The following is an 11,939-nucleotide window of genomic DNA, read 5'->3' as shown; positions in this document are numbered from 1 at the left end:
GCTGGCAATGGAGTCCAGGGAGGAGAATGAACAGCCGGTCAACTTCTCTGCAGTTCTGATGACCCTCTGGAGTCTCTTCTTAGCTCTCACCAGGGATGGCGAGCACCAGCACACTCTCGATTGTTGCTCGATAGAAGAACACTAGGAGGTCAGTCTGCAAACTGTTCTATCTCAGGATCCACAGGAAATGGACGCGCTGCTGGGCTTTATTCACCAGGGCTGATGTGTTTGTGGTCCAAGATAGGTCCTCAGAAATGTGGGTACTGAGGAACTTAAAGGGGGGACCCTCTCCACATAGTCACCTTTTATAGAGAGGGGAGGGGGGGATCAGTTCTTGTCTTGTGGAAGTCCATGGCCACTTCCTTTGTTTTCTGGGTGTTTAGGGTGAGTTTATTGTAGGTACACCATTCTGACAGTCGCTGGACCTCATCTCTGTAGGCGGTGTCATCATCAAAACAGCAGATCATCGCGATTTCAAGAAAACGTGCAGATTGTTGTCAATTATTGTGAAAAGGATGGAATGGCTGTGGTTAACATGTATTTCAAGAAAAGGGAGGGAAATAGGATGACATATAAGAGTGGAAGAAGGTGCAGACAGATGCATGAGGTGCAATCTGAAAGAGACAAGCTGATGTTAGGGGAGGATGTAAAGGCATGCTAGTCGGTGGGATGGCTTTGAAATTCAAAAAGAAGGAAAAAGTTAAAGGTAAGGCTGAGATGGGATGATGTGCAGAGGAGGGATAGAGGACACAGGGGACAAAGGATTTTGGATATGGCTCTGCCAGGCAGGAGGAGAAGAGGAAGACCACAGAGAAGATTCATGGATATCGTGAAGGAGGACATGCAGACTGTTGGTGTGACAGTTTAAATTCAGGTAAGTAAATACTGATGAAAACCTAAATTTGAGCATGAACTGCACAAATGCAAGTGCATGGTTTATGCATAGATATCTGCAAGATGTGTATGTTAATGTATGGTTAAAGAAAATATGGATTCTAAAGCACCTGCGCTTCCCTGGCTTAAAATACAACTTTTGCATTAATAAGCTGGTTCTAAAAACCAGGAGGCAATGGCAGGAGGCAAAGTATAGGTTTTCATTATGTGAATAACTTGAAAATCTTAGTTCAAACAGCTGCAAAACCTGTTTGTCCAACACTGGAATATTGAATTCTATAGGATAAAGCCATAAATATGTGTGTGAGTCTTCTATCAAAACTTACAGCTATTTATATTAAGTTGTACAAAAAGGCTTTATTTCGTCAAGACAGTGCGTTTCTGACTATTACATGCATTTGATTGGCGTTCTCGCCCGAAACAAAGTATAGGTTTTCATTATGTGACAAACTTGAAAATCTTAGCTCAAACAGCTGCAAAACCTGTTTGTCCAACACGGGGATATTGAATTCTATAAGATAAAGCCATAAATATGTATTTCTGAGTCTTCTATCAAAAGTTGCAGCTATTTATATGAAGTTGTACAAAAAGGCTTTATGTCGTCAAGACAGTGCGTTTCTTACGATTACATGCATTTGAATGGGGAACTCGCCCGAAACAAAGTATAGGTTTTCATTATGTGAATAACTTGAAAATCTTTGCTCAAACAGCTGCAAAACCTGTTTGTCCAACACGGGAATATTGAATTTTGTAAGATAAAGCCATAAATATGTATTTCTGAGTCTTCTATCAAAAGCTACAGCTATTTATATGAAGTTGTACAAAAACGCTTTATTTCGTCAAGCCAGTGCGTTTCTTACGATTACATGCATTTGAATGGGGAGCTCGCCCAAAACAAAGTATAGGTTTTCATTATGTGAATAACTTGAAAAATCTTAGCTCAAACAGCTGCAAAACCTGTTTGCCCAGCACGGGGATATTGAATTCTCTGAGATAAAGCCACAAATATTTGTGTCTGAGTCTTCTATCAAATGTTACAGCTATTTATATGAAGTTGTACAAAAACGCTTTATTTCGTCAAGCCAGTGCGTTTCTTACGATTACATGACATGATAAAGAAAATGAAGTAACCGTGGTATTGGTGAAAAACACCCGAGGGTGTTCTGAGCTGTATTTGTTTAAATCAGGCTTGATAACACCCATGTGTCATGCCAAAACATGCCACCCAGGATTCATTGAATCTAACTGTATAGATATAAATTCTGGTGTACATCAGGATACAAGTTTTTTTGTGTGTGCAACTCTGTGGGAGTGGTCTTTATAGTGATAATTCAGCATATACTAAAAAATAAAAGACTTAATTTTGAATCCGGTCACATTGCTTTATTCAATTCAAATCCTCAGTCAGACATTGGTTTTGTGGTATCAGTGATTCACAGACAGTTGTCAAACCCAAGAGAAGGCAAATGCAATAAAACACAAACCCCAGAAGGCAAAAGCTCAAACCATCCACTGAGCACACGCAGACTCTGTAGACCTGAAATCTGCCAAGGCTGCTGAAGAAAACAACAAAAGCAGATCAAGCAGACGCTACAAGAAGCTCGGAGACATTTTAGCGAGCCTCTAATTACAGACATGACCCAGAGAGATTCCACTGTGATTCTGTATTTTTGAATTATTGAATTTAAGCCCAGCAATTTTCTTAAATATTTAGAAAATACAACTTCCCACCTCAGGCATGAACTTGCAGCCATTAACCGTTTGTTTCAAGTTCACCTCTATCCTGTTTTGATGCAAGACTGTGTATTGTTTCTATCATATGCACACTTCTTTTTTTGCTCTTGGCAGAACTTGGCATTGTTCTTTTACATTTTTGTGGAGATGGATATTTTTCAAAACAAAAGCAGAACTATTATTTTTCTGAAAATACATTTCAAAAATCACCAAAACTGAAGCCACAGCACTCGACCAGTGGTCATTGGGTCATTGTTTATATGGTCAAAGCTTTTTTCTTTTCTGCTTTTTCAGCCATGTCACGGTTCAAACACACTAGCAGTGGCTGAGGGTGGCTTACAAGTCCATGTCTTGGATACTGTAATCCTTGATGGTATCAAGAGCAGGAATGTCAGCGCTCAGCCTCCGTTTACCATCCTCCAATCTAAACTTTTTTTGGTATCCTTTCACTTTACAAAAAGGGAAATGCAGGTATATCATATCTCCCCTTTTTCTCAGAAAAACATCAGCCATAAAATGCTGTTGTGCATTTAGCTGAAGTCTTTGAAAACATGCTGGGCTTTTGAGTTAGCCACATTGCATTGGTAAACTTCCCCCCGGTAGTTAATTAGGTCCATTACTGATAAGTAACCAGAAAATGTGCTCTTTAACATGAAAATCACTTCCATGTGTATCCTGTGTGTTAATCAGCCAAGAGTTCATTTCCAAAGTTGAATATGCTTCTGAGGTTTGACATTTGTGTGTCTGTGTGTGTTTTATGTACCGTTTTAGGGCCAACTGTCATTGTCACAGGCTGCATGCTACAAAATAAAATTGATCATCTGGCGATAAGAAGCTTTAAAACTATCTTTGCAGCCTGTGTGGGAGAGTAAATGAGGTAAAAGCCATGCAATGCTGGTGTGTGGGCAGGCGTTGGTGTGTCTGTTGGAAATGAACAGTAGATTTTAAAGCATCAGATCTAATGATTAAAAAGAGAAAAGCCTCTTTGCAGAAGAAAAGACGAGGATTCTTTGTTTCGCTTCAGAGTGCCGTCTAAATTCTATCACAGACCAACCTTCGAAATGCGCTCTACGTTTTATACGAGGATGCACAAGCCTTTTTGGGATCTTTCATAACATTTGTTGTTACAATATAAAGTGCTGTTCTATCATGTGATGTGCCATAACACAATGTAGTGTGACATTTTGTAATATTAACTTCTTTTAAACAGAACTTGGTTTTACTCTCAGGAGTTGTCTCCACATTAAACATTTTATGATTCAGTTTAAAGCAGTTATAATTAATACACCTGTGAAGACAACTACAGATTAGAAATGTATGGATTGTAAATTGTACTTTACAATTCACAAATAATGCAACCAGTCCACCATATAGTTGTCAAGCAAATTCAGTAAGGTCCGCCTTGTTGCTAAGTAACCAGGTGTGCTTCAATAGTTAAGCTTAGTATTTCTGATTTCTATATTGGATAAAAAATGACTACTTGGAAAGTGATGTGATTTTATTTTACCCCAGCATGTCTCTAACAAATTGGAGAAAAATAACTTCTGAGGAAAAGAGGTGAACCCAAGAGCAAAAGGTGACTTATTATCCATATCCATAGCCCCGTGCATGAAAAGTCCTCAACATAAAAACGAGATAGTGAAGAAGACGAGCACTGATTATAGCAATGATAGCAAACACAACAGTCTGAAATAAGAATTACTCTTGTAGAATAAATCTGGAAAAATCTGCTTGTGGTTTCCATCCTTGTTCTATAAAGACTTTGAACACACACCATCTGATAAGACTGCTGTTCCCTCTGCAATGCCACTCAACTTTCTGCAAGCTCTCCCGCAGCACCTCTGTACATGAAGACACTTGCATTCAGAGATGCTTTGACAGCATCCGGGCCAGCTAGGTCACTGTCACCTGAAGATTTCGTGCAGAACTTCATTCAGGGAAGAATCTAGTAGGATACAATTTACCTTTATTTGAAACATCTTATGAAACATCCTTTGGTTTGTGGCCTTTTTCAATTTCCTGATAGGAGAAGAAATACTGCACACGGTCTGAGAAATTTAGGAATTCACCCTTACAACCCTTACAAGTTGGCTCATTTTAATTATGGTATTTGGACAGCTGCCAGGAAAAAACTTTACATTTACAAGCAGTTAATGATATAAAACCGATGACCGATTGCTCATTAAAGCCTGATAAAATAGGTTTCGTTACACAAAGACACGTTTTAGTTCCTCAGATCTCAAAGTCTAGACTTGGAGAACAATAGATTTTCACCTTTATAGTACAATGACAACTAGAAGGACCTTCAATCATCTTCAGTGTTACAAGTGACAGACTGAAGTATGTTTAATCATCCTTAGTCTGGACTCTAGATTAAGGCACAGTTAGCTCTTTCATGGCCTTCATTCTCAAGTCTAGACAGATGCATGCTCAGGGGTCCTCCATCATCCACAAAAAAATCCAAACGACATTACTGCAGATTGCAGGATATAGTGGAGAATGAAGAGGCGGAAACATTTTCTTTGTAACTGTGACACATGGTGCTCTGATTGACAGCAGCTCTAGCCTGCTGTTTGGTTATGTCGTGGACTGGCTGTGCACAGCAGGCAGGATTGGACCCCAAAGCAGACTCACAGGCAGGACTTAAACTCAAAAAACACAGCTTTATTGCTGGAGTGCAGGAAATACACAACTCAACTAGACAGGAACACAGGAAACAAAACTAAACATACAGAGGAACACACAGCCATGGGGCAGATTGTGATACGGGACAGGCGGGGGTTTCTCTGTGAGTGTCACATTCCCGTGGCAGTGTGCTCGCTGCTCGCTCAGATTAGAAGTTTAACTTTTCGCTGTAGAAAAAAGTTTTCTTCCCACACAGAGTGAACAGCTGACGCTAATGTTTGTGTCACTTTTTACAGAATCAAACTCAAAGTAATGTGATTACTTCCACGCTTTAAACGCTGCATGGTCGTACTCTCTCCATCACTCCATATTATTCATTGTCGATCTGCACACGTCTGTTACCACGAATGTCTCACGCTTCTACGTCACTGTCATGAGACGCTCTCACAAACAAAATCAGCACGAGCATGAGGGAGCAAGAGGAGAGACATAACAGCCTGGGGAGGCATGAGATGAAACAAAAGGAGGAGAACATGGGAACAGAAAAGGGAAAGAAGACACAAGGACACACAAAAACCCACATAAACACAGACATACAGAGACTGACACAGAGGACAGAGACACAGGGAACCTCAAGGACAAGGAACCAAAACGAAGATAAGAACAAGACAGACTAACCTAAGGACTGCTAATGAACCTAAAACATAAACCATAATACAGAAATTACACCAAAACACAAGAACTCAAAAACACTGGATCAAAATGACCCAGAACTACAAGTGCTTAGACTACAATGATTGAGAACCTTCACAGACAAGACTTCGGGAGAACTCATACCCTGCACACCACAGGTAAGCAGCACCAAGTTCACATCTCAGAACATCTCTCCTGGTCAAAAACACAGCATCACTGGTCAGCAAAGCCAAACAGCAACTCTACTTCCTCCTCAAACTGAGGAGAGTGATAGCGTCAAGCCCCATTAGGAGCACCTCCTAAAGAGGCACCGCTGAGAGCATCCTCGCCAGCTGCATCACTGTGTGGTATGGCTCCTGCACTGGGTCCTACTGGAGTAGTGAGAGCAGCAGAGAGGATTGTGGGTACGTCTCTTCCCTCCCTCCAGGACATCTACTACACCCGCCTTACCCGAAAAGCCCTCTGTATTACAGGTGACTCCACTCATCTGTCCAACAGCTTCTTCAGTTTGCTGCCATCAGGAAGGAGACTGAAGAGCCTTCGGACTCAAACCAGCAGACTGAGAGACAGCCTCATCCATCAGGCTGTCAGGATGCTGAATTCTCTCTCTTTTCTGTCTTTATATCTTTAAGTTGTTTAGCGTACACTGACGGCCATGGGAGCATTGCAATTTCAAATTCCTATGAATGATCTGTACATATGGTTTTTGACAATAAAGCTGACTTTGAGGTTACAGTTCATACAGTTTGTGCTTCAGTTGACTGATATGTATCTGTCATTGGATTCCAGAAGGCTACACTGAAAAAAGTCTAACATGCAGTCATTCATTCAATCTAATAAGTGCCATTCAAAACAGAATAAAATCATTGATTTGATTGTGAAACCCTTTCTTTTTGCATTTTAAAATACCACTTTTGATTTGGATGAAACTAAATATCTGTACAAAGGACACAACGCAAAGTTTTTGATTTCTCTCAAAACATATATTTCTTTTCATGTTGAACAGATAATATCTTTAATTTGAGTCAAAGTGATTTGCACTTGAACACGCCCACCAGAAATAGACCGGGACCCATTTTTATTCTGCATGGCTGCTGGAAACATCGTGTCACATCTTTGATTAATTTCATCTGAAAATAAAAGTAAGTAAAGCCAAGTGTATTACAAAAGCTTTTATAATTTGTATTGCCAAAATTGCCAAAATTGCAGAAAATAACCCCATTTAAGCTGGGTCGACAGCCACCCCCAATTTTTGCATGATTGTAGCTGCTAGCTACAAGCTAGCTAGCTATCCGGCGCGATGTTAGAACTGGTTACCAGCAACCGACCATCACAGTCGGGAATGCAAGTTAGGCAAAAAGCCGTTTTTTACCAGTATACTAACTAGCTAGCGTTACCACGATACCAGATGCATCGGTGGTGGATACAGCTAGCTAGCATAAGTTCATAGTTCATAACATTCATAGTATAACTCCGTGCTCCGCTTCGTTTGAATTTTTTTGGTGAGCTCGCGGTTTCTAGACACAAGCTTGTGTTTGTGCACGCACGTTTGTCTCTGTCTCTCTTCATATAAGAAGAGTGTGTATCTGTGTGTTATGTGTGTGTACACTGAGCGCAAAAGATAATTATTAATGTGCATGATTTAGAGACAGAAATAACAAGTCAGCATATAAGATCAATGACATAAGACTAATTCCTTCAATTGACTTTCAGGCGCGGCTCGGAAAAATGTGCATTTTCTGAAGAAATTTTAATTTTAACAGCAAAAAATTGACCCTATGCCAAACTTAGTCGCTAATGGCTGGTCTGTAGACTGTTTGGTAAACCTAAATCAAATTATAGTACTAGCTTTTTATAAGGATGTGTATGTCATGTTACGTATTTCTTGGTTTTTCTATGTTATGTGTTTTATAGAGAAGTAACATTATTCTTTTTTTTCTGTATGCTTTCAGAACCACAGATCGCTCCATCCATTCCATGGCTGAAGCATACATTTTCATTTAATCTGAACAGGTATCATTTTGCATTTACACTGCACATCCTTTTTAAACATTTCATAATAATCTAGACCCTCCCTCATTATCCTCTCATTCACCTTGCTGATGTGTTGGCACTATTGTGTGCAATAATTGCTCTCTCGGCTTCACCCAGGTGTGTGCTCAGTGCTGGTTGTGTAGGGAGATGTGCCCCATTTCCCCTTTTCTAGTCTTCGTAATTGAAAAGCACTCTGAAAATCACTTTTGTAGTAGTAAGTAATATTGCTATTGCATTAGTTACATCCGTTGTGTGAGTTAGTAAGAGATCCTTGTCCACTAATTTCCTCTGTCCAGTTATAAATGCAGCAACATTTTCTATGGAGGGCAAAGGGAACATTTCATTTTGGTTGTGTCCTGTTATTTTGGAGTGTAACTACTTAAAGAGTAACTGAAGCCTAACAACTTGTTTTGCTTAGAAACTGTTATAATGGGTTTTTACAATGCAATCTTTCAGTTTTGGGCAGTTTTTGACATTTCTGTGTAAACTTGTTAAATTCTACCCTTTTTGGTCTAACTCTTACACATGGTTTACATTGGCTACAGGAACACTTCGAAGTGATGCGCTTAGGAAAATCATACACTGTCAGCTGCTCCGCTGTTCACACCAGATGCATATTTCTCCACAACGGTCCAAAAGCGCTTCTGTTCATCTGTTTATTCAGAGCTAAAAAAAAAAAACCCACATTTACTATTATTACTCAAAGCCAGTAACTGGCTTTGAGTAATAAAATACCTGTTTGAGACCAACCACTTGTCATTCATTCGGAAGCTACATTCATTTATATTTTTCCAAAATGATTTGGCGACCCCAAGAATTATCTCGCGACCCCAATTGGGGTTGGGACCCCAAGGTTGCGAATGTGTCTTAGAGACGATGCTGGTGACTGGCATGTACCGCTGACGTAGGCATGAACTGCTTTCAGCCAATCACAAAATTCAAATGCAATAGCCACCTTTCAACCCTAAGAGGGCAGCACTAAGACATTTTTAGACCAAAAAGTGTAGAATTTAACAAGTTTACATGAAATTGTAAAAGACATGCCCAGTAACTGAAAGGTTGCATAGGTATAAAGACTCACTAATACAGTTTATAAGCAGAAAAAAGCTGTTTTGAGGGTGAATTGCTGTTTAAGTAGTGCGACGTGTCAATCACAGCTCAGCCTGCCACCCACATGAATGCTGATCCATCAGGCACCGCCCCCTTCTGAGGCATTTCTTCAAACAGAGTTTGACTAGGGATGTAATCTTGGGGGGGAATTACTCTCAACACAAAAAGGAAAAGCCCTCCATTATTTTCTCATTCTCATACTCATTCTCATACTCATTCTCATATTTTCTCATTCTCATAGGGGGTGGTCAAATAAATTGTCATTGCAGCAGATGGACAAATTCATTTTTGGAATTCTATATATCGAACCAATACAAACATTACCTGTTTGGGAATTTAATATATTCCCTTTGTTTCCTCAGTTATCGGACCATGGCGACTTCCTCCACAAGAACCAAAAATCAAACCAATCAAAATGAACCACAGACAGAGCAAAGTACAAAAACACACATATATTGCGATTGTTGTTGTTCTTCGGGCTGTGACGTTACGGACAAAGACTTTTGCGCGCGACTTTTCATAGCCAGATGGGTTCGCCCCTGTTCCCAGTTACGTCCGCTTTATGTTTCCACCGCAACAAGCGAGTTCATCCGCGCTAAACTGAACTGCTCTCAAGCGCACCGTGCCGATTTGTCGGTGGAAAAGGGGCATTAGTCACCTCATGAGGATAGAGAGGTGAAAAAAAATTCCTCTCACGCAGCATACTCTCCATATTGCATAGTAACAATTTTAACTGTTCCTGCAGGATGCTGATGCTGACATTAGGAGGGAGTGTATACTTAAATCTCTCATTATCTACCTTGGAGAACGTGTTGAGGACTTGATAAAAGAATACATGGTATGTCCATATCTGTTCTGTCTCTATGTGAGATGCAGTCTCTTCATGTAAATTTGACAACTCTGTTATTAAATGCAGTGATTAATGTAGGACAGCAACGATTAATCAACTCATCAAGTTAATATCTTAGGGTTCTGTATTGTTTTCTTTTTTTTCTTGGGCTTTGTGGAACATTTATGAAAATGTGGAACATTTATGAAAATGTTCCACCATTGATTTAATTTAATGATTATGCAATTCACAATCTGATTAGTCAAATAATTGTTCTAATAGTCTGTGAGACAAACAACTATCAAAATAGTAGTTTATTATGGTCAAAGATTTATCAGGTGTGCCAGACTTCAGTTCTTCACTTGTACATTTTGTTCCATATTTTACCTCAAGATATCCCAGAAAGATGAAGCTGAGGAAGAGCTGCAGAGTACCACCATGGCACTCTTCGTCTTCAGGGACAACTCAAGCCTCCTACATCAGCCTCGAGACATCGGGATAATCATTGATGGTGTGGAAGTCCTGAATGAGTTGCCTTCTGTGGCAGCTGGAGTGGCAATGGTCTTTGGACTCTGTTATGCTCTTAATATGGAATATCCACGAGGATTCAGGTTCACCTTTGAGGCTCTTCAAAAGATTATGATGGAGCTTGACTTTAACAAGATGACCTCTAAGATTCGCAAACTTAATTGTGAACTTAACACTGCACAGTAGTGTGTTTGCATGCATGTGTGCATGTGTATGTGCACATGCATGTGCATGTGTGCTTGGTTATTTTGCTTGGTTGGCCTGCAGTGGTATTCTACATTCAAAAATTATAAGAACACCCATTTGAAAGGGAGATTTAAGTTGATTTCATTGATACATGTGTAGATTTTTTTTACATTGTACAGGCACAGTGCACATGTAAACGTTTTTGAGTACTTGCAAATTGGTTTAAAAAGAGTTTTTATAATGGTTTTATGCCAGTTTTAGACAGGTTGCAGGTTTTATACTGGTTTTCAAAAGATTGCAGGTTTTATACTGGTTTTCAAAAGATTGCAGGTTTTATAAAACAAACATTTCTCTAATCATTTCTGCCGTAGCACTAAATCTGTATATTACTAATCCTCTCTATTGATTATAGTTAAAATGGTTTGGAACAATAAATAATTTTGAAATAATTGGTTGGCCATCTGTCTTGTTTTTTATAGGAAATGCAATGCATTTTTGAACTGAAGTAAAATGAAATGTAAAAAATATAGTTTGAATTTATGTAAATCAATTACCTGGCTTCAACACAAACATATTAGTTCATGTTAATTTGGTTCGATGTGAATACATTAGGTTGGTTAAATTTCAATATATTAGCTTGGTTCAATAATTAAAATATGGTTCTATGTAAAAAAAAAATCAATTTGGATCAATGCAAAATTTAAAGTTTCAGTCAAGTCTAGTAATATTGTTTATATCAACATAAAAGTATCAGGTCATATCAAGTGACTCAATTTGGATTCTATGAAGTCAAATATTTTGGATGTGACAACTGGACATCATTTTTTTAAATTTGAATAGGGTTATTCTTTTTACAGTGTATGGCAGATAAATAAGCACTCGCTTAGGTTTATGCATTAGCCAAAATTCAGCTAACTCTGGTCTGAGTCTAAAATTTAACAGGCAAAGAACTGCACTTCACAAGCAACTGCATGTGTCATGTGGAAAACACATGTATTACCAAAACATCAGCAGCATCTTGAATCTCTAGGTCAGGGGTCGGCTCCGGAGCCGCATGCGGCTCTTTAGTCCTTATAGTGCGGCTCTGCCTGGTTTGGGAAAATAAATTAGAAGTATTTAGCTGAAGTGTATTTTATGTTAGTTCTTTTTTAACTTGCAGTTCTTGCAGATTATTGTGATATTGAAATATAATAATAAAATTATATTCTATTATTTTTTTATTGCTCAAAATAAGCGTCACACTCACGGAAGCCGGTATACCCGCCGAAACGTCTGCATTTATTAAGACTTTCAACGCCAGGTAGGC

General features: G+C 39.1%; 1 protein-coding gene across 1 annotated transcript; it reads left to right on the top strand.

Annotated features, from left to right (window-relative positions):
- The first annotated feature begins 6,046 nt into the window (after window positions 1-6,046).
- On the top strand, window positions 6,047-11,082 carry LOC146524144 (uncharacterized). The gene is given in 3 exon segments (XM_085135364.1): window positions 6,047-6,104; window positions 9,825-9,928; window positions 10,313-11,082. Coding segments are annotated over 3 exon segments (642 nt in total). The 3' UTR covers window positions 10,793-11,082.
- The last annotated feature ends 857 nt before the right edge of the window (window positions 11,083-11,939 follow it).

This window comes from Neolamprologus multifasciatus, chromosome 2 (assembly GCF_963576455.1).
Source record: "Neolamprologus multifasciatus chromosome 2, fNeoMul1.2, whole genome shotgun sequence".
Lineage (NCBI taxonomy): Eukaryota > Metazoa > Chordata > Actinopteri > Cichliformes > Cichlidae > Neolamprologus > Neolamprologus multifasciatus.
Note: the sequence above shows the minus strand (reverse complement) of the source record. Positions and strands in the feature narration are given on the sequence as shown.